The sequence below is a fragment of the Harpia harpyja genome, chromosome 23 (genome assembly GCF_026419915.1).
Source record: "Harpia harpyja isolate bHarHar1 chromosome 23, bHarHar1 primary haplotype, whole genome shotgun sequence".
Classification (NCBI taxonomy): domain Eukaryota; kingdom Metazoa; phylum Chordata; class Aves; order Accipitriformes; family Accipitridae; genus Harpia; species Harpia harpyja.
The window spans coordinates 4,689,403-4,712,926 of NC_068962.1; the positions used below are offsets into that span (position 1 = coordinate 4,689,403).

General features: G+C 40.8%; 1 protein-coding gene across 3 annotated transcripts in view; it reads left to right on the plus strand.

Moving 5' to 3' along the window:
• The window catches only part of TMCC3 (transmembrane and coiled-coil domain family 3), a 138,718-nt gene that overhangs the window by 76,398 nt on the left and 38,796 nt on the right, over positions 1 to 23,524 (plus strand). The window contains exon 1 of one of the 3 annotated variants that reach the window (XM_052774281.1): positions 8,087 to 8,242. The exons of the other annotated variants lie outside the window; for them this stretch is intronic. Within the exon in view, the coding sequence (XP_052630241.1) occupies positions 8,165 to 8,242 (78 nt within the window). The 5' untranslated portion in view covers positions 8,087 to 8,164. Of the gene's footprint in view, positions 1 to 8,086; positions 8,243 to 23,524 lie in introns of those variants that run through there. 3 annotated transcript variants of the gene reach the window in all.

Below are 23,524 nucleotides of genomic sequence, written 5' to 3' on the forward strand. Positions count from 1 at the left end.
ATTGTTTATTAGGCTGTGTACGTGTGTGAGACACACACACAAACACAAATAGATTTACGGGAACGTTGTAAAAGAACAGTTTCACTAGTAAGCCTGTAGTTATTACAGTTTTTCCCTCTGTTTTGATTTGTAAGCATGTGCCTGTGGGATTCTTGTTGATAATGTCACGCCTGGGCTTGAAAAATGTCTGACATCTGTAAAATTGTTGGCCTGAGGTGGTTACAAAAAAGAAGTGGGCTGGAGCAAAGGCAATTACTTGCCGACCCAAACCCTGCTGCCAAAATTAGGTTTTTTTAGGCAGGAAGAGGGACAGCTTCATCTTTCAGTGACACTTGAGGCTAGCTGGTGATGGGCAGGACTCAGTACATGGTGGGCACTGGAAGGGGCAGAGGTGTTTCGGTTTCTTCCAGCCACAGAGCTGGCCGGCTGCTGCAGCGCGTCTTCTGTAGTGTTGTCAGGCGTCTGTGGACACTGAGGTTCTCTACGCTTCTGTTGCCTTAGGATTGCTTTACATATAAATGCTTTATCAACATTGCCATGTTGGTTAAAAAGGTAAAGAAAAAGAAATCCTACCCTTCATGGATGTAACTTCAGTAAGAAAAGCTCAGTTACAGTTATGCTGGGAAAAAAAGGTATTACTCTTGTTCCAGAAAATGATATTCCTATATAACAGAATAGGAATTTTTATTGGCAAATGTTGTATCTCCACTGTTCCATTTTCTAGTGATCTCATGCTGTAACATTGTCCATTTGTGGACGTTCAGGGGAAACTCCCCTGAAATGCTAGGACTCTACCTTGTGTGGCTACAGTTTCCAAAAACATTGCAAAATAAGCTGCTGCTTATATATTGCTGCTTCTTATATATTCCTGCTAAAACTCAGGTCCCAGGGATAAGAAAATTGTACTGTATGATATCTCATACATTTCACTGGTTGTATAAGAACAAAGCAGGAGACTTTAATCTTTCAAAAATTGTCCCAAAAATTTTGCAATGAATAATAGCTTATGAAATTAGGATTTTAAAAGGCCCAAAAGGATGACTATGAGTATATGTTAAAAATTCAGACTTATTTTTTCTACTTAAAATCTGTATTCTCTCACAGACTATTCTGAAGCATCTGACAGCACCAGGATAGTTAAAAATAGGAATCATGTTATATCTTATCACTTGCCTCTGTGGTCAACCAGTCGCATGTCTAAACTCACTAAATCTAAATTCGAATCTAAATCATGATTCCAGTACTCAGAGTTGTATAATTCTGATGCAGAAACGTATGCATACAGATGCTGCAGTTTGATGTTGTTAAGAATGAATACTTACATGCAGGAAGTTATGAAGCTCTGCCCTTATCTTTGGGACATTAGTAGTGAGTGAATTTGCTGTGGAATATGCAGAAATATGTGATAAAGGCCTTGCATATTGAAGCAATTGGCAAAACTTTAATCAATAGACCTGGATTTTTCCATAAAAAGCCTTATAAAATGAAAGTAAAATGAAGGTAATACCTGTTAGCAATACAACCAAGAAACAAATACAGCAAATACTTTATTCAGTGAAAACTATCCTGTAGAATTATATGGTAATACATAATAATAACCCAGAACCAGCTCCTTGATAAATTACTATATTTAGATGAGTAAAATGAGTGTGTTGCTGGATACTTATAAATGATGGTTGATACAAATTTACTTAGCATAATGCAAATGTTTATGCTATGCTGTGTTTTTTTGTTTGCAATTTGCTGCCTTTAAAATATTTGTTGTGAAAATCAGGCTCTTGGAAATTTTATGCCAATTAAACATAGTGGCATTTGGGCTTTTCTGCATAGTTGATGTTAATCTTTCAAGTCCCTGTCACCCAAATCAGAGCTGAATGTCATATGTTTAGGTCCGCCAGAGCGAGAAGGAAACTGGAAGGAGCTTTCTGGTTTTATTATGCTCATCTTAAATGGGCTCTTAACCATATTTATCTAACGGCTTTTATTAATGCCTGGTTAACCCACCAGATAACTGACTTAACGTACTTCCCTGTTCACCTGGTCTTAAAGGAAAGCTTTCATATTGCATTGAATTAGATTTAGCAGAACCACAGCTAGATGAGTTGTAGGTGGTCGACTTTGATAGTGGTGAGGGAACTTGAGGTTCATGTCCCTGTAACTTGCATCTCTGTAGATGTAGAGTCACTGCAGTGAAACCCAAAGGGCTACGTTCTAACAATGCTCACCAGGAAGAGCTGTAGGCTTACTTGCATAATCATTAATTTTTCTGTCCTCTCATAACCCATCTGTGTTTTCTGGTTGACTGGCAAAGAAGTCCTAATCCTGCATTTGACATTGTCTCTTGATATGGAAATAATTGATGTCACACATTTAGCGTGACGTAACTTATACAGACCCACAGCCATGCAATGAACTTCACAGACAAATAAAATTGACAGGTTCCCGTCCAGCACAATCTACAGTCTCTCTGTGCAGCCATCAGCCACCAACTGAGCTGGGATGTCTGTGAAGCTACAGCCATAAAGCAGGAGGGTGAAAGTTGTGGTGTATTGACTTACAGAGCCTTTAGGAGCTCAGATGTCAGCTACCCAGCTACATGCCACTTCAGGGGGGCTATGTGCACTTCTCTGAGCAGTGGGTAGAGGTGGCACATCCTGAGAGCAATTCTTGTGCTCATGGGCTATGTCTAGTTTGAAGTTTTGGCTTGTTTATTTTAATTTGGGGTAAACCGATGTAACCGATGTAACCACCAGGATATGCAGTAATAGGAGATTCAGGCTGGCTGTCTTCTGGCTGCAGTCTGAATGGTTTGGATGTAAGTTCACATTCGTGTTTTGGAATAGGGTACACATTTATGCACCAACAGGCTGCAGCTGTTGGTCCTGCATACCTCATGGCACTATCAAAGTGTCTGATTCGGGACACACAGCCTTCATACGCTTATTCCCAGAAGGGCCCCAAATCACGTACTATGAGGCAGAAGAAAATTTGTATGCTGATAAGCAGCAACCATTCACATTGCCCGAGGGAGAATTCTGTACTTGCCTCTGCAACATGGGTCATCTTTAACGTAAATAGCTGGGTTCCAGGCAAGTTCTTGGGTATACAGAACAGCTGTCATTCAAGTCTGCTAAAAAGGTGGCTCTTATTCACAGCATTTGAAATGCAAAACACTGCCACCATCCTGTAGGTACTGTTTGCACTATTGCTGTCACTCAGCAGCAGCAATGAGGAATTACATAGTAGAAATTTCCTAGGCTGTATGAGAATGAGGAAGGGGCTTGAAATTGCCTCTCATCACACAGCAAGGGACACAGGATAGTAGGCAGGGGAAAGGAAGAAGAGGGAGAACTTCTGTTACCCTCAACTGGAATTTTTCACGTGCTTCTCTATACTTCACCCTCTATCAATGCACCTCACTAATACACAATGACAGTCTTAGTTCTGAAGCTTTTTCCTGTGTAGAAAATGGGTACTCACAGAGCATCCATGGCTGTTACATCCTGAAAGCACATAAAACATTTCTTAATGAGGAGAGGACAGGGGAGGAGAGGAGTTGATTTGAAATTTTAGTTTGATATCTGAATGTTTATCAACATCTTCTGAATGAACATCACAGCTTGGCAATGCAATCTGTAAGTCTCAGTGTGATCCCTTGGTAGTTTGTGCTGGGTACAGAGAAGCGGAGTATCTCCTTTCCTGTGGGTGTGAAAGGCTCATGCTTTGGCAGATAAACTGAGAACTGTCACAGTGTGCTCACGGATAACTGCAAGACTGACGTCACTCAGCTCTGTCCCATTTGCCGTCAGACTTAAAATGGCACTGACAGTCTGTCATCACGTAGACCTTCTCCCTGGGGGCTGGTTGCTACAAGCTTTAGGAAAAAGATTTCGAGGGCATGTTAAAAAGTCTCTCATAAGAAGCCCCAGTATGCTGTTTAGAGTACAGATGTTACCATTGTGGACAAAGGGACCTTCACCTTCTTCCTGATTGTGCCTTTGAAATACACATTTGACACCACATGTTTAATTTCTCCCAACAACACCAGAACACAACATTTAATAATAGCATTTTTAATTCTGGAGAGCTCAAGGTTCTCCGCAGAAGAAAGATGTACTGTGCTTCTCCTTTTACAAATGTGGTAGTGGAAGTCCAAAGAAGTAAAGTAAATTACCAAGGTCCAGATTCATGATAAAACTGGAAAGAAAGCGGGGCCAAACCTCAAGCCAGCCTCCTAATGACAGAATTTCCATGCCTTCCATCTCCATAAAGGTTTCCTTTCTTGTGATACTTCCCAGTGTGTGTGTAAGACCCCATCTATGGGATTACATTGTGTGGGAGTTGGCTTTTGCTAAGTAATCCCACTGTCGCCACTGCTGCTGCTTGTCCCTCCATGTCCTACCCATAAATCAGTATAGATAATTCATGCAATGCAGGCAATGCAGGCAAACCCAATATTGATGTCTGCCCCTCTGAAAGCCGAATACAGTGGTGTACGCCCTTGTACAGTGATCTTAAGTCTAACCAGACCTTCCATTCCTAATTGGCATTATTGTTTAAAAGGTCACTTTAAAAATGTAGGCAAAATAATGTAAACATCAAGAGCATTGTGGGTCGTGTCAGCATGCTGAAGTGAGGGAAAGCACTGGAAAAGGATGAAATTACTCTGTGCCTTTAAGGGCAGCTGGGCAGTCAGTGAGGGATTTTGAGGTATTTGAACTTTAAAATTGACACAATGGATGGCTGGGATGATTTAATGCTTTTATCATTAATTTAAACCATAGAAATGAATTTAAAAATACTTTGTGGGAAGAACAAAGGATGAGAGAATTTATCTGTGGGCTACCACTTCTATCTATGTCACTGTCAGTCCAGCCTCATGCTCCTGCCAATACATGGAAGGATTTGCTTTTGTGGGTTGAAGGTTCAGTTGGAAATAGGTGCGCTGTGTGGGAAGAGCATTTATTCAAACTCCATGGGCTTTTGAAAATAACTGTGAGAAGTACCTGGTGAGGCTGTCAGAAGTACTGTGCTGTGCAGCATTCTGCCCCGTGCAGGGAGTCATGTCTCTGTTTTGGAGTGAGGAAGGAGAGCTGTACAAACCAGCTGTGTGTGCGAGGAGGGGGAGTTGTCTTTGCTCATCCAAGCAAAATGAAATGTATTCCGCAAACATGCCATAGGATAAGTCCTTCTGCTCCCGCTACAGGGCAGGGAGGACCTAGTGGCATGTGTGTGAGGGGGAAAGATAAAGGGGGAAAAGAGCAGCCTTTGGCTGCCCAGAGAATTGCATGGCACCACGGTTTGATATATGCTGAACTTACATTCTGAAGATGCAGATGATTTGACTCCAACGTATGAAAAGAACCATTTATTGAGATGTTTGTGAAGTGTGTGGCACCTGCAGAGGCTGCCGAGATGGCAACAGCTCCTAATTCAGCTTGTGTGGAAGGGCGCTCCCGACCTGTGGGAGAGGTCCCTCTACCCAGGCAGCTATTTCTGCTCCACCATAACTTGCTGCTGTGTGCAGCAGTTGTTCCTCGTTGCCCAGCCCGCTGCCAGGCGGTCACAGCTCCTCCAAGAACTGCCCAGTGCCACGGCTTTCGCTGCGGGTGCAGGACACGGGAGCTGTTGTTGCTGCAGTAACTGCCACCGCTGAGAGCAGCGGCCAAGCAAACGGATCCACAGGCTTGATTGGAAGGTGTGACTAATACAACACTGAGGTCTTACGAGACTAACTGTATTATCCTCTCTTTTTTAGAAGCTACATTAGGAGAATGCTTTCTTTGTAAATCTATTAGTATGTATGTTAATACTACTGAGCCCAACCACACATGATATACCTCTAAATACATATTGCACATCCCTGCCTCTTTTCATCTTGAAGAGAAGTTTCATCATTTTGTGGCTAGTCTGCTGGTATTATTTAAATAAAGCTGATATTATTTAAATAAAACTCTTAAACTTTTGAGTAAACTATGATTTATAATAAGCCTTGTATTACTAAAGAGCCAAGTAGTTGAAGCCTTTTATGTACCCCTTTTCCAACTACTTACCTTGTCTATGCTTTGATCAACTGCATCTGGCAAGGCTTAAATAACCCTGAAAGTTTCTGAGGAAATAAGGATGTTTCATCCTAGGTGCTTGAAACTGCACAGTCCCCTTTGGAAGTGTGCAGTTACGACTTCAGAGAAAACCCCAAACCCACAATATTTGCCTATTTAATTTCTTACTGACCTTTACCTCCAGAGTCCCCCACCCCCTGGCACATTTTGAGTCACGAATTAAATTTCATGTCTGAGCTGAAGAACTGAAGAAATCCAATTCCCATTTTAAAGCTTTTTCCCAGCAGCCTTCCAACTTCAGCTATCTCGTTCAGCTGCATAAGGAGTGTAGGAAAGAGGGCAAGTCATCGCCTGTGTGCAGGTATCCTGTGTTAGTTTGGTTACTTTGAATACTGCATTGGGCAAATAATGCTTCCCTTAGCGAACCTGCTCACTACTTAATTTGGGATAACTTTGTAAAAACTGGTGTTAGAGTTGAAGAAGAAACACCTGCCAAGAAGGTGAGGTCTAGTATTTCTTTTTGCTTTGGAATTTCAAGTCTTTCCTTTTTGAAGACCTCATTACGTGAAAACACCAAGAAGGCCCCTGTGTCAGATAATTAACCTCCGATAGTAGTGTTACCTCAGAACATAAGATTCCAATAAAAAAAGTAAATGGTGGCAGGGAAATATTTTTTAAAAGCTGCCCCCCCCCCCCCCCCCGATAGTTAGCTGTGTTGATTTACGTATGTTTGTCCATGCACATGCCTTGGGACTGTTGCTGTCTCTAACTAGAGAAGAAAAGCAGTGTGACTCATACATGAGCATCGTAACAACTGTACCTAAAAGGTAAGTCCTGCTGCTGTTGCAAGGGAGTCAGTCCAAAGGAGGTCCAGATTTACTTTTTGTAACACGGTACAAGTGGTAACTCAACTATTCTATTTATTCCAGAAAAGAAAAAAAGTACATTTCCTGTACAATTTAATGAGCGATTATAAAAACAGTATTCTACTTACACTTTTCAGTAGTTTAAAATGTGTTAAGCGTTACTGATTTAAACGCATTCCTCAGCATAGATATTCTGAAGATAAATGCAAAAATCAGTCAGGAGCTCTGCTCAACTCTTAGGAATTTAAGTACATTGGCATACGCATGCCCTGGAAAACATGTTTTCCTTGGGTGTTCACAAGTATGGTTTGAAGCTCCCTTGTGCTAGGGCACTGAAGGATTTCTCTCGTATGTGTAGTGTTCAGAAATGGGGGCTGAATTGGTTGCCATGCTCCACTGACCACTTCGGAAACTGCAGACTCTGATTATGTAGTTGGTTTGACAGAATTTTTTCTAACATGTTTATTGTGAGAAGCTCTGGGTGTTGAGGGTTTTGCAGCAGCAGCGCTCAGCTGCGTCCGGGGTGCCTTATGCTACTGCCAACAGTCAAACCCTTACAAGTGAGCCTGCCCCGGGATGAACAACATACTTAATACCTCTGGTTTCTTCCTTTCTTTCCCTTCCGAACCTTTAGGACGTGCTGTGTTTCGTGGGGCTTCGTTGTAGCCACAGGGTCTAGATTTCTTTTAACAGAAAGTCGCTCGAGTTTGTCTGGAAGGTAACTCCTTCCAAGAGCCGGAGCTTTAGCGAAAAGCCTGAACCGCAGCAGCGGCTGTCTGCAGGAGGAATGGGACTGTCACCCCTCCGCCCAGCCACACCTCTGGGAGATCATCCTTGCTCCTGCTGCCCCCTCAGAAGCGCCGGCCTTCAAAATCTTTTAAAAAGAGACGATTTAAGCCCGCTCCCTCTGGCTAAACCTCGCCCCCTACCCTCTTCTCCCCTCAGGGCGTCCTCCCTTTTGCGAAGGGAGGGAAAACACCGCAGCCGGCGCCCGCCTCTCCCCGGCGCGGCGGGAGCCGGAGCTCTGAGGGGGTTAATCCGGGTGTGCCGCCTGAGGAGAACCGGACCGGCTGCCGCCGCCGTGCGGGAGGGCCGGGCACGCCCGGAGGGCGTGCCCGGCCCTCCCGCACGGCGGCGGCAGCAGCTGCGATCCCCGCCGTTCCCCTCAGAGCCGCGGCCGTTGGGCGGGCGGGCTTTTGGCGGGCGCCTCTGAGGAGAAGGCGGCGGCGGGGCAGCATGCCGGGCAGCGACACGGCGCTGGCCGTGGACAGAACGTACTCGGACCCGGAGCGGCACCGGCGTCGTAAGATGAGGGTGAGGGTGCGGAAGGGGTTGCCGGGGTCACCCTTGGAAGGAGGGGAGGGGAGGGCGGTGGGGCGGCCACGGACCTGCAGCGTGTTCTCCCCGAAGAGGTGTCCGCGTTTGCCAGGTTGTCGATTTAGAGGGAAGTTTGGGTTTTTTTTTTTTTTAATCTGTGCTTCTTTCATATTCCTGCTCTAAATACTCTTTGGAATACGAAGACGAAATGAAACTGGTTGTTGACATGACAGAAACAGATGTTCAAGATACATCCACAATAGAAACTAGCTGGAGGCGAGAGTAATAGAGAACTTACCAAAGTCAACAGCGCTGATGATTTAATGAAGGGGCTTCGCGTCGAGATCACACTGGTGACTAGTTGGTTTTGGTCTTGTTTCTCAAGGTCTGTTTAATAAACTGTGGATCAGGTGATTATGTCTAGCAGCAGAGAATGATTACGGTTCCCTTCCTGAAGTTACTTGCAAGAGGGCTGTGGCAGGGATGGAGATCAGCAGAAAAGGTGTATCTGTCTGCTAGGGATAAAGTAAGGATATACTGTATATCCATGACTTACGGCTTTATGGAATAGTTTTTCTTATGGTCTGCTGGCAAGTTCGTCTTTCTTTATCTTACTAGTTTGATGGCTTGTTCATACGATACACGGTAAACGTGTATAGGTAATGCTCATGATCCTTTCATATATTTAGTAGCCTTTGTGGTGAATGTCCTGCTGATGAAGGCAGTTGGCTCTCTAGTTAATGCACAGATTTCAAATTCTTACCTAAATGCTCAGCTCAAACAGGTATAAAACAAATTGCTCTTCTTCCCATGCACTGCAGGAAGATGTGAAGAAAAAGGAGGTTGCTCTAGTTGACTTGGGATATCAGCAGAAATTCTGATTTCTTTTCTATGCTGAGATCCTGCATGTGTCAATAAATGAGCTTTACAGTTTGACGTGTAGGAATTAACTATTTGTGAAGGAAGACTAGTTTTGGGGGTTCTTTTGGGGGGGTGGTTCTTGGGTTTTGGGGGGTTTTGTGTTGGGGTTTTTTTTTGTTTGTTTGGGTTTGGTTTTTCCCCCCCCTATACTGCACATTAGCGGTATTTCCCTCCAGCCCATTAGTTGACAGTGCTGGAAAGGAGATGGTGTGCTTCAGATAGTTGCTGCATAATGAAATGTTTTAAAAATAGGTAACCCTATACACTGTAGCTTTACTACTGGAGTCTACAGTGCTCTTCATACCGTAAGCTAGGTGCACATGCTGGTCATAACCCAGTTAAAAATTTTACGTATTTCCTTTGTTTTTCTTTGTGAAAGTTGAAGTGATTAGTTTTTCTTTGTTGTTCTTGCTGTAAGAATAATGGGCTACCTAGCTTACTGTGGCCATGGAAGAAAGTTTCATACCTTCAAGGATGATTTTTACTGTATTTAAGAGTTAACTCTGAAGTCTCTGCTCTGTAGTCTAGCTGATCTGCTTAAAAGCGTGAAGTATCATGGCTAACATTCAGTGTTGTGTATTGTACTTGTGTATTGAAAAATAAAAGAAAAATCTCACGCTTAAGACAATTTTATGAAAGCATTTGGCTTCTGTCTGATTTGTGGGTTTTTTTTTTAATCAGGATTAGCCTCTCCTTCCCTTCATGCGATGATGAGAACTGGAAATATAACTCTATTATAAGTTTGTAGAGTTGTATGTAATTGCATTGCTCTAGGGCTTGGGCTTTACAAATTGTGTCAGATATCACAGAACTTGTAATATAATTGCTAGAGGTGGTAGGAGCAGGTTGTATGTTCCAGATGATGGCAAGAGCTTGCATTAAATCCATTTGTGCTTATTCCAGATAAATAGGAATTTTTCCTGGGTAAATTGTCTGGATAACTTCAACATTCCTCTTACCGCTTTAACCAGTGGGATGGAAATGGTCAGGCACTGGAGCAGCAACAACTGGTGGTATTATGTAGGAAAGCAGCAAGAAAGCAGGATGCTGTTTTTCTTTTTGAGACTGAATAAAAAGCATCAGTGAAGCTGGAGTTAAAGCTGCCATTCCCAAACATTCGTGGAGAAAAACAATGCAGCGCATGAACACAGCAATGCAGAGCTGATGGGAGGACACTCAGAGAACCTGAACAAACTAGGGAGACTTGCTTGTGTGAAAAAAGTCTTAGAGCTGGTTTTGTCAGCAGGATAGGGACAGTGTATAGTAAGTAGCATGAGATCCATTTATTAAAGCCTGGGGAAAAGAGAGGTGTCGGAGTAGTTGCTGGATCTCATAGCCTGTATAATATAGGTTGCTGAGTCCAGTTTTTAGATGGGCAGGTTTTGAAGGCCTTCTCCAGCCCTATAGGTTACTGCCTGTGCCTTTCAATCCCATGTAAGGATTTTTCTCATGAGAAAGTGAAGCCTCGTCTATGGACAAGCAAGAAGACGGTTTCAAAATTGCAGCTGTATATACTGTAGGAAGGCATCATCAAATTCAGTTTGCGGAAGCGCTAGAACGACTTGCTGTGAATACAGCCTTCTGAGTTTGTAAATGTAGAATCTGAGGGGAAAAGGATTTTTAAATTCCTGCTGCAGCTAAAAAGCTCCTTCAGTATAAGGTAACAGGTCTGTTCAATACCTCCTTCTTTGAGGCCATTTGAAGTATAAGATATCCTGGGCTCTAACAACTCTCCAATGAACCATATGTCACCTTTTGTGCAAAGTTCCCAGTGCCTGAAAGAGTGAAAATACTTTAATGAAGAACAGCTGAGCCAATCTTAACATGGGGGAGTCACTGCTGCCTAAGGGGGCCAAGTATTTTGAGGGAGAGGCTGCTCTGGTGACACAGGTGGAATCAATGTGGACAATACAGCTGTGCAAAATGTTTCAGTTCACCTCTGCTAATGCCTGTTGCTGCAGCTTTACTGTGCTTCACGTCTACTACTAGTTGATTCCTGCAACACTTTGAAAACTAATCCAAATCTTTCAAAATCAGGGCCTAAACCATGAAGTAGGACAAGATTTGGGAACAAGGGTTGCGTTTTTAGCTGTCATGCACCACGTACTGTTCTTGGTGGAACGTAGCTTGCACAACTAAAGAGTGTCACGGTGCTTTCTTAAGGGACTGGGTTTTGCAGTCGGTACTGTGGGAAACCGGAGGTGCTCAGATTCTGGCTACACTGTGCTTCTTCGGCAGTACCATGCAGAGGTCTATGCAATTGCAATAGTAACATTCCCGATGCTCAAACTAGCTTGGCTATGCTAACTTATGCCTCATTGTGTTGACTTTTGCTTTCAGAGTATTGTGTCAGAACTACTTTTCAAGGCTCTATCAAAGCTGTCATCTCTGAATGCTCACCAGGTTCACCAGGTTGTCCTATTTAGACCTCAGAAACCTGTGTACACAATTTTTTTGCTGCTAATTGGGGCATTGCTCTTCACTCTTGATCTTTTACCCCTTACAGAACAAGAATCCTCCACATTTCATCAGGTTTATAAATTTATACGTATGGCTTTGTAGGAGAAAAATCCTCTTCTAGTACAACTAAAGCACATGAGTTCCTTCACTGCTTTTAACAAGTACCAGATGCTTTAGAGAGAGATGCAGGAAGTCCTAATTACATAATTTCTTGCACATTGGAGCCTATTCAGATCTTTCTCTTTATTAGTGGTAGACTTAAATTTGAAATGGTAAGAATTCTTCCTTTATTTAAGAGAAAAAAAAGGTTACCTGGAACAGATGTGGTTTATTTATTAACAAATAGAGAATCTTAATTTCAGTCTTCTTGTGCTTTCAACCTTAGTGAGACTAGTGATAAAATCAGTGTTTTGTGGATGAACTTATTGTGTGATCTCACACACACACAAAGGCTTACATTAAAAAAGAATACAGAAAGCCACTTGCCTTCTACTGATGAAAAAAAACATTCTGTGGAATGTCTCTTCTCATTTTCCATGTCTCTGTTATGATCTCTCCCATTCATCTTGTCTAGAAGTGAAGCAGTCTTTTTAATAATCTCTCCTCATATGGAAGTCTTTCTAAGCCTCTAATCGCTTTCATCTTCTGTCCTTGAATTCCCTTTATTTCTTAAAATCTTTAGTATGTTTAAAGGAAAAAAACATAAAGGGACTTAGAAGGATTAAAAATGTAACCCCCCCCCCCCCAAACCCAAACAAAAAAACCCAACTGACAAACAAAAAACCCCGAACAAACAAACCAAACCAAACAACAACAAAAACCTCTACCCAAAACAAAAAAACACCCCACCCACAGTTTTAGGAGAAAGGGAGATTTAATCTCCTGGTGCTCCTTTAAATGCAAAGATCACTGTAGAAGAAATGCTTGTTCTGGGATTTTGTGACTTGTAACCAAACCTCCAGATATTTTGTGCTCAAAGAATTTACGCACACAGTTCCCTCATGTTTTGACATAAGATGAAGATAATTTGATGAGACGGAATATTGTTAATACCTCCAAACATTGGTTTTAATCCATGGTGTATCTAGAAATCTGTGAAACCTGTCAAAGAGTAGGCTGCTTGATGCAGAGGTATTGGGAATAAGACAGGGAAGCCATAATTGTAATGTGAACCCGAAAAGACAAATTAGCTGGTTAGAACTGAAGAAAAGCCTGGTTTGTTCATTTAAAACAGTAATCATGTTTAGATGATTTTGTCATTGTAGAACTGTTTGGAAAATTGTGACTTAATTTTTTTGCTAGTGCCAGAAAGGAAAGTTAGCAAGTTGACAAAGTTGGTATCTTCTTTTTTGGTATACTTTGAATTTTGGGATTAAATACATCTAAAAGCTAAAGGTCAATGTTAGGTGTAATTTGTTGTTGTCAAACAAAATAAAGGGGGAAATTGTTGCTGTACAGCTTAGTATAGTATTGCTGTGCTCCCCTGATCCTGCGAGGTGAACCTCTTTGTTAGAGTTATAAGCCATAAAGGTGGTATTTTCACCCAATCCATCTTCTCCCTTCCAACCCAAGGTGACAGTTTTAAACAGTAAATAGAAGTGGGGATGCATGTTCTTTTCAAGCTTTAAGCTGATTTTTAGGTTTGGAAGTTTTATACTTAGACCTTTCATAGTTTTTGTTCTCTACCTGGAAAATTCACGTCTCTGAAGATTGTACAGTGTCTCCTTTCCTTTGGTGTGCTTTTGATTCATCCTTGTTGCAGTGGATAGTATTGCTTGCAGGACTAGGGCATCTATTACACCTTCTAAATGTTAGCTATATTAAAAAAAAGTCACTGGGGGAGAATCACCAACATTCTGGTTTGCTTTCTTTTTGAAGGACATGTAATTGTCCTTCTGTCAGGTTGCCAGTGGTGATGTAGGGGGGTGCCAACAGCTCTGGATCCCTAGCTTGCTTATTGTCGTCATCTCTGTAGGTAAGGCTTTAACTAGGCACCAACTGGCGCAATGTCTGCATGGAGGCTGAGCCTTTAAGGTTTTGGATGGATTTGACAGCTAACATTATCCAGGCTAAAAAGATTGCCACTGCCCGTTGCCCAGTTTTAGTTGTTTTGGCACCATTAACAAGTGTGCAGCTTTCATCTTCACCCCCACAGTGAGCGTGGGTTTTGGGAAAGACCTGCGTGGGAGATGAGTTTCTAGGTAGCGTTGAGGAATGGTGGAACGTAATTCTCACTTTTCATTTATGTATCCAGATAGAGAAAATTTGCTAAAGAGCATTTGCACTATTGCTAATGAGGGTTGCAAATATCTTTACTACTGAAAGTTTTCTGCTCTTCCCTTAGTCTGAAAGAAGAGCGGAGGTTTAATATACAAAGCCAAAAATAAACCTGCTGTTCTAAAACCTTGACATATGGGACCTGGTATGCAACTGGGATGGCTTGTAGCTGTGCAGCTAACCTTTTTCAGACACCCCGCAAGTGAGAACTCCTCTAAGGCAGGTTTTTTTATCATTGTACATAATCTAAGCTTTAATTTAGGGACAAAGATGAGAGTGGAGGGATGTCTCTATGGGCATCTACAAATTGTGAGCTGTGATGCTGTTACTGTAGAAAGCTGAAATGAGGCTTTTTGTTTTCAAAAAAATTCCGGAGAAGCTTAATAATATTGAGAGCTGGCCCACTTCATTATAGTTCTGTTTAGGTGTTGCAACTGGATAAAATTCCAGAGGGCGGAAGTTATGGAAACCACTGCTGCTAATATTTACTTGGTTACCTCTGTATTGGACACTGAGACTATGATGTACTTTCGGACCTTTGATATAAAATATTTGGCACCAATTATAAATAATTCTTGGTTAATCTTTACTATAGTAGGCACCTTTTCCTTGGTTTACCTATCTGTGTACAGTTTAGTAACGGTTACCTTTTTTTGTAGATTTTTGTTTCAGTAGCTCTGGATGAAGAAGTTACTTGGGGATGCAAAGAATTAACACTGTGCTATTGAATTAAAAAAAATGTGATCCAAGTAGTGCTGAATCCATTGGAAACTTTTGATTGACATCAGTGGCCTATGGAACCAATCTGAGGTGAATTAGAACAGCCTTATGGAAAATTCTCTATGTATTAAGTGCTCTTTACAGGATGGTAGATGCTACTTCCAGTTCGTATTATAGTCTCATCTAACTTAAACCAGGATGGTGTAGGTGGGTTTTTATCTTTGTTTTTGTTTTGTAAATAAATGCTCTAGTAGCGGGTTTGGCTAAAAATGTGTGGAAACCTGTTTAGTTTCGTGGCAAAGGTTGTGACAAAAAGAGCAGCCTCTGTGTATGTGGATATATATCTAAGGATTGCAACAATTAAACACTCTGATTATGTCATGTGATTTTTGTTGAAGTTAATAGGACAATGGCTTTCAAAAAAACTACTTGCATTTACAAGATCTTACACCACTGGCTTTTTAAGCATCAAATAAGATCTTTTTTTCTATTGACTTGCTAATCTGTGTTTAAAGCAAGGCTTTTGGTTTGAAGATGAAGCATTACGGTGGAAGTTGGTGTTTTAAAGATATGGAAGACTGCAATGCTCTGGAGTCAGTTTATATGCACAGGAGGTGTTGATTTATAAGGTGAGACAAAGCATTGTGCAGAGCTGGTGGAAGCGCAAGTCCTCCATTCTTGAGAAAAACCTGATATTGCCTACCACCACCGAAAAAGCAAGTAACACAGCTTACAGGAAATGTGAGCAGTCAGTGCTTTGGGGTCTGTAGATTATTAGTTCTTAAATCTAAGTGAATTTCTAAGTGGGCTTTCAGTGCTACACTACAAGAATTACTGTGACAGGAAGAGAAGCCTTGTTAGGGTAAGTTGATGTTCAAGTTTCTCTGGTTTTACAGTGTTCACTCCTTTTATTCCAAGTTATTCCAGTACATGTAATATAGAAATTACAATTAAGCTAGTGCTCATTGTTCAAATGCAAAATGATATAAATATGCAGAAAATGTGCTGCTTTATACCAGCATGTCTGTACAGGCGAGTGACACCCAAAGATCAAACTGACAGACCAATTAGAACTGACTCTTAACGTTTTTTTTCTAATTCAGGGCAGTACAGCTTAGTAGCATACTGTAGTGTAAGTGTGCTAAGGACTTCTGAAGATCACTGCTTCACCCTCACTTCCTAGGAGATAAATTTATATCAAACAGGAGGTGGCTGTTTGTTGGACTCCAGTGGCCATTGACTGTGTTTTGGATTACAGTAGACAAGAAGCTTTGGTTGAAGGCTGCAGACAACTGCAAGGGAAGGTGGAAGCTTTGGAACCGAGTAGGATCAAACCCAGTACTAGTCTCAAAGAGACATTTAGTGTTAGAAAAAACTAAATGAACAGATCTTGTTGAGTGAGCGTTGCCTAGATCAGGTGTGAGGAACTCTTTTTACTTAAAGATGACTTTTGACTGTGCACTCATTCACAGCTTTGCGTCTAGTGTGCAGCATTGCAGGTTGCCACCTTCACCCTGCCAGCTTTCCCAAAGCTGCTCAGAGCTATCTTGTATAAAGTCTGTTAGCAGCACCCTAGCATGGGGCTCCTTCAACCCTACTGTGGTCATATTGTGCTTACAGATTCTGCACCCCTCCCTGTGCCAAGCTTCCTCACTTGCTGTCCCAGGGCTGAGGGGCAGGGGAAGTGTGTGACTGGGAAGCTCTCAGCTGCTTTTGGGCATGGTCAGGGCAATAGCAAGGAATGGAGAGGATAGTAGGGAGACATGATGGAGAGAGGAATAGTGGTGGGACTTCACATGCTCTGCCCAGGATGGAGTCACTCCACTTTCTCTCTGTCTCTCTCTTTCACCCTTTTTTTTTTTTTTTCTTTAAGAGAAGTGTCTAAATGTTGTAGATACTGTGAGTGAGACACAGAATTCCATCTGCAGTAAATTTTGAATGTACTGGTCTGGAGTCTTTGAATCCACACTTTGATATTTGTGCTGTATGTGGACACTGAACTATGAGTGTCAATAGTGTCATACCAGTGTCAATTTATTATAATTATTTTATTATTATAAAATAATAAATTCTCATTATCTTGCTAAGTTTAGAAGAAACATGAGTTCAAATTTGAAATTTATAGTAACTACGAAAGGACAGGAGAAATGCTTCTTGGTGTTGGGGGCGGGGCACACAAAAAAAAACAAAGGAAGAAAAGGTAATAAAATATTGTTAGTGAGAGTATGACTAAATACAGTAAAAATGTTAAGAAAGAAATGTACATTGCTCTTGTGATGAGTCAAGTTTTATTAAATGTCAACTTCTGGAACCTTTTCTTCTCATACCTGCCTCAATTCTACTGTTTACGAATAATGTTCTGATATATTGGGTTATGAAGAGGATGCATCCTGTATCATGTGCCTTTGGATTCTCTTTGGTCTCGTAAAATAAACTTGACTGCACTTGAATTATGTATCTGGCTTGCTTTTTTTTTTTTGTTTGCATCTAAACCACTAAGAAGAATCTGCGATGTGTTGAAGTGTGACAAATGTGGACTTGGCTAGAAGCAGGCCAAAAATTTATTTTGAAGGCCAGGTGTGATTTTTCTTGTTTCCCTTCTTGACTCCACACAGATGACTTGAAAATAAAATGCATCAGTACTTGGTATTGCTCCAGTTACTAATGCATGTGCATAGTATGGGAGTGTCTGGCTCTTACTATGTTAGGAATCTTTCTTTTACTAGAGGTTTTGGCAGGAATAACACAATTCTGTGTCATGGTTGTCCCCGATATTTGTTGCCAGATCAGAAAAGTATCTGTTCACCTCATCAGGTTTCTGATTTCTTTCTTCCCCCTTCCCTGCTATGTCCAGAAAAAGTGGTTATCTTTGTTCTAGCCCCCCTTCCTCCCATATCTTAAGGAAGAAATCTGGCTACATCTTCTCACCTGTAACCAGTCCTTTTTTGGAGAAAATTGCACAATTTCACTCTAACAAAAGAAGGATGACAGCCTGCTCCTAAGATAAGAGTTAAAGGGATATTCTTAGGAGTCTCTTTTAAAGCCAGGTAGTAAATGGCAGCAGACTGATTCAGTAACTGCCAGGCTCCTGTTGTGCTAAAATGTGTCCAGAAGGTTGACAGTGAGTTTGCCATGCTCTTAAGTTGTTGTCCTGCTCAGCTTTTTGTGAAGGTCTCTACAGTGGAACCCTTTCTTCACACATGATTTCATGCAGTGGGTGACATGCAGGCCCTTCTGATGTACAACTTCATCACAAGCAGGTGCCGCTGGTCCTGATGTGGGTCTGTGATCTGTACAAGAATTATGCTCCTTCTGTCCTGTGCAAATGGATTGGATTTGGTAGACTTTTGTACCAGAGGCACGGGAAGGCTGGGGGATGAGAGAGAGTGAAAGCATTTATTAACAAGACCTGAAGAAGACTTAAGAAAAGAAGAGTGAAGATAAAGAGATCATCTTTGACAATCAGTGGGAGTTTCTCCTTGCCAGTAGGTGTATGAAGAAATTCTGAGACTGTCCTTGTTGGCCCTTGCATGTTTTCCCATAAACTGTATGGATGTGATCATAAGTAATTTGTCTTGGGAAGTGCCAAGGAGCATTACTGTCTACAAGAGCTAGATGCTTACTGGTAAAGGAGGTGTGCTGCTATCAGGTCATTCCACTGTGTCTTTCCAGTGTTAACTCCTATGGTATTCTCTCCCTAGTGAGAGATTTCTCACAGAGAGATCCTATTGAGCAAATCTTCTATTTCTGATATTTATGAAACTGGTTTCCTATGAATTTCTACCTGAGGGGTATCATTGTGTCTTGCAATATAAATTTAATGTAGAAAAAAGATACACCTTTCTGTTCTGTGTGTTTTTCTTTGCCTCCAAGGAATGCTTTTTCTCTCTTTTTACCAAGGAACTGGAAAGTCTTGGATTGCAGGTGAATTTGGGAGGATAAGACATGAACTGACAAAGCTCGATCTGAAAGTGATCAAGTGGAATCCCTAGTAACATTCATAAAACTTGGTGTCAAGCTTTTGTTTGTGATTTGTTGATGCCAGAAGCTATGATATTCTTTTAGGTTTGGGAAGCTGGGCTTTGAGTGCAGTAGCTTACAAATTGCTCTTTCACAAAATGTTTTGACCTATGTTGCCACTTTTCATGCATACTTTAAGTGGAATTTCTCATTTACTAGTGAATATGTACATTACACTGTAGCTTATATGTGAACTGCTCTTTAATTTTGAACAAGTACTCTTGCAATGAAGATACACCTACTTGTGGTGTTTTGAAACAAATAGCCAAGCCCTTGTTTTGGTTATTCTTGTTTGGACTTGAGGAAGTCAACTAGAATAATCCTTGTGTGCTCTGTGCCATTACGTGGTGTGGCGGTTATGTCAGAGAAGGTTGAAGTTGACTTTCTTGAAGAGAATCCATGTTTTGAAATGAAGTCTAGAGCGGTGGTGACAATGTTAGCCTAAGGCTCTGGTGACATGAGTTCAGGCTACTGTGGCAGCTTTCACCTTGTGTAATGATGGGAGTCATTTAACCTCTCCCAATGTGCACAGGGGAGGGGATAAATACAGTGAAGGATATATATTTCAGAATCATTAGCCATCTGGGTGGATGCTTCAAAAAAAAACAAAAACAAAACCCCCAAACTCTGGCTTTTTTCTGGAGATCCAAAAATATGCAGGGAATGCACATTCCTGCTTTTCACATCAGGCATACTTTAATACTACCTACTATAGGTGCTTCTTCCCCCCAAATTGTGTAAGTCTTGTGTACCTGGTTGAAATTGGGCATTTGCTCTTAAGGTAGTTGTGTGGACTACAGCTCTTGCAGGTGATCTGTCTCATCTGTTGATTTGGTAGAAACTTAAGACGCTTAAACTAAATCACATAAAGGTAGGCATCTGAAGCTGGGGAGACTAAATCCAGTCTAAATAGCTGTGTGGCAGTGGATATTGCAGGCACTGCATAAAAGATGCAAGTTTCACCATTTTTCTTGCATTATAGAACTAGATGTATGTACTGAATATCTAGGCATCTGTGCCAAATCAACTTTACTCTTGAGTGGGACTTAAAGTTCTTTTTATTAGGCAGAAAAGCAAAAGGCTTTTCTGGCTCTCCCTCTTGCACAGTGCATTCTTAATATTACTGAATCTTCGTTTCACTTATGCGTAACTGTACTGTTTTAGGAAAACTGTAAAAAAAAAAAAAAAAAACTCTGTCTTTTGCCAGCTTTGCCATTATGCATAGAAGCCATTGTTGGTCTCCAGTTGCTCAGAAATTTGGCAGTACAGGATGTTACCTTTCTTTTCCCCTCTTCTCTCTGTTTTGGCTCTATTATGATTATTATAGAGTGCTGCTGCTGTGAGTATTGTACAGAAATGCATTATTTTTCTCTGTGTAGTTAAGCCAGAATAAAATTGTGGAAAGGTTCCTTTTTTTAAATAAAGGAAGAAAGGTGAAAAAATACCATTGTGTGACTTCAAAAGAAGGAAAGTAATCTTAAGTTTACCTTATCATTACTGCAAGAAAGTAAAAGATTGCTTCTGTAAATCTTTAGGGCTCTTATTACTTCTGGTAGCAGCATATGCTTCTGATAATGTTAATTTTGGCAGTGTTTTGCAGTTTTAGTGGTGCAATGAATTGGAATTAGACTGGTACGTACTTTCGTGTTGTCTTGTGGGAGACTTGAGGCTGCAAGCAGATGGGACCACCACCAGGGCATTCCTGTCAGCTGTGTCCTGCTCTTGGGTAAATCAGCAGCAACACTGGGTAATTTCAGTGGTGCAGGATTAGGCCTTCTGCAGACGCTATTTGTAATAATTTCATTAATGAAAACAGGCATTTATGAACTTTTAGCATGTCAGTAAGCAGTCAGAAAGAGACAAGCTTTTAGTGATAGGAACTGGGAGCACACAGCCACAGTGTAAAGTATTTGTATTGTTACAGGTGTTGCTTATGCAAAAATAAATAAATAAATAATTCTTTCAGCAAGGTAGGCATTACAAGGTTCAGAAATTCAGAACTTGATTTTTAAAAAGCCTAAGGCAGAAATTTATGTAGGAATTTTTAGAACATGGAAAGTGTGATTGAACTTGTTTCTTTGTGTATATACAGTACTACTTTGGGTTTGAAGTAAGCTGATTTTTTTCAGTACATTTTTCTGTTGGTTTAAGGAGTTCACCTTGGCCTTGCCTAACCTACAGCAAAAGATATACTGATAGAACATATTAGACAGTTTATTATTCCTCCTGTGTCTGTCAGACCTCAGTCTAGCTTAACCTTTTTGGCAGGTTCTGCCAGTTAAAATGAATCCTCCCTAAGGAGCAGGAATCTAGTTTTCTAAGACTAGGATGTAAAGTTGTATAGTGTTTGAGCATATGCAGCGAGTCTTCACATCTTGCCAAGAAGTGCTGTGTGGTAAGTTTTCAATGTCACTCTTATGTGTTGTTTATATGAGACTACTTTACGCCCAGACACTGGCAAGCATTAGTGCTGTCATGTTCATTTTGTAAAGTAGGTGTGGCTGAAAAAGGAACCTGTATAGCACAGCGGCAGGGGTAGAAGGGCAAAGAAGGCTTGGAGTTTGAGGTGGAAAGACTGTCTTGGAGCACTGCTGTTGTATTAAAGCATGTATAGAATTTGTACTCAATGGCTCCAGCAGAGGTCCAAACTAGAGGTTGCTTGAGAAATAGGTAACTTAACTTGCATAAATTGTGGCCTTCCAAAGACAGATGGTACTGTGTCCTAATTCCTTTGAAACTTTTAGTCTTTATGATGATCTTCTAATTTCCTCTATTCCAGTCCTCAGAGTAAGAATGCATTGGTTCCCCTTGTAAGTGCTTCTTCAGCATAATCTGTCAGTGAATTCCCCAAACCGTAATGTCTTATTTTCAGAATGTGCCCTGTAATCTTCAGTATGTAATTGCTTTTGCTATGCCTGAATGGACATTTTGAAGAGAATGGGGGAAAGAAGGGAGCTGGGGGAAAGAGGAAATTTCTGCCCTTTATTTACAGTGCTGTGGCTCAAATCAGTGTCTGTGAGTTAAGGAAATTTGGGTCTGATGCTCATTACTCCTAAGTGTAGCTGTGTAGTTAATATTTGTGCCTGTTTGCTTGTGACTGACAGTATGTAGGGAGTTGCAGCACTGGTCCCTGTTCCTGCAGACTCATAGCTTATCTTGCTAGTTTCCCTCACTTTGTCTTTCTCTAGCTATGAGAAAAAGTTTGTTCAGCCTTATACCATTATTGCAGATGCTGATTGAACTAACTTGTGCTGAAGTTGTTAATATGGAAACCGAAGTCTTAAGTCAAGACTTGGGTTGGAATTTGCATTTTTAAAAGTGGAGAAAGTAATTTTATGTGTAATACAGAACCCTAATACTGTTTTGGGTTTGGGGAGTGGTGGTGTTGTTTAACCTTTATGTCTGATTTTAGGAAAAATAAAGGGCTACAATTAATTTGTAGACTGCCTAGTAAGCTTTAAAATGTCACATAAAGTTGAAATCACTTTATTTATATCCCCTGCATATTGCAATAGAGTCTTAATTTCTATTTTTAAGAAGAAATTTTTATCTCTGGTTACATCCAGTGTAGCTTGCTAATTTTAGGAGTGTGAACTCCACATGGTTTAGTGAGACAAAGTTTTCATAGCTGCGTCTGAATACTTGTTTAAAATTTATCACTGTATGTTTCTATGTTGGGCCAAGTATGTTGCTTATGGTGTTGCTCTTTTGGTGTCTTAACAGGCTGATGGACTGATAAATACATACTTTAATAAAAGTAGGGTTAGTGAATTGGAAATGGGAAGAAAATCTCCTTCCAAGATGATTTTTGAACAGTCTCATGTCTTAATATACTGAATCATTGTATCAGTGTGTTTTAATGCTACAGAGTTAGAATTGGCTTGGAAGTATTGTATTTGAACTGAGTTTTTGAAATTTCCATATAAGACGCAGTGAACTTGCGCTATATTTTACTAGCCAACATATGAAGCAATACCTTTATTTCCTGTAGTAAATATTCCTTGCTAAATCTGGGGAAGCTTTAATTTTAGAAGGGTAGTGCCTGGTACCATCCAGTGCTGTGATTAACATATGGGGAAGATTCAGTTCTGAGTGCTCTGAGACTTTTGTGATAAAATTGCATCATTCCCTGAAACGTCTTTTCCTCCTGGCACAGACAGGTCTATCGGTTGTCATCATCTTTGCAATAGCAATAAGATTTAGGAGACAGTCATGTTAACAAAGGTACAAAGTGTCCTCAATTCAACAGCTCACTTCCAAACACAAAAAACCCTCAGCATTATCACAGCAGATGTGCTTGCTTTTTTGAATGTTGAATGCTCAGAAGTATTCCTTAGGCTAACACTATGCTCAGCTTTCTTCTGCCTGAGCAGGCTTTGCATTGTTTATTCAGCCCTTTGTCGTTTTAAAAAGGGAGAATGACTAGAGATGATGCTCATGCATTATTTGAAATTGTAAGTATATGTTATATATTCTGCATCATTTCTGTATAGTTTTTTTCAGAAGTGAACAAATTGACAGTGTGAAAATATTGCAATGTTCTGATATTTGAACTTCCCAAAAGGCACACTCCTATTTTTAATCTTACTCTGAATTATGTTAAGTCATCCCCTTGTTCCCACCAAAGTAATGGACTGTCTCTACTGTATAAAGCTCTTTGCTGGCAAAGTGTGTTCTTCATGCAACGTGGTTCTCAAGATAACTTTTTTCCTAAATGGACTCAGAACTCCATGTTCTTGGTGTGCTAGATGTTACTCTTGTAGGTGCCAAATGGAGTTTCCTAATTGCTAGACATTAAATTAAAATGACCAGTTTGCACAAAATATGTATTTTCAGTAGTAACAATTTTACGCTTGATGTTGTCTGTGTTTTGTGGAAGAA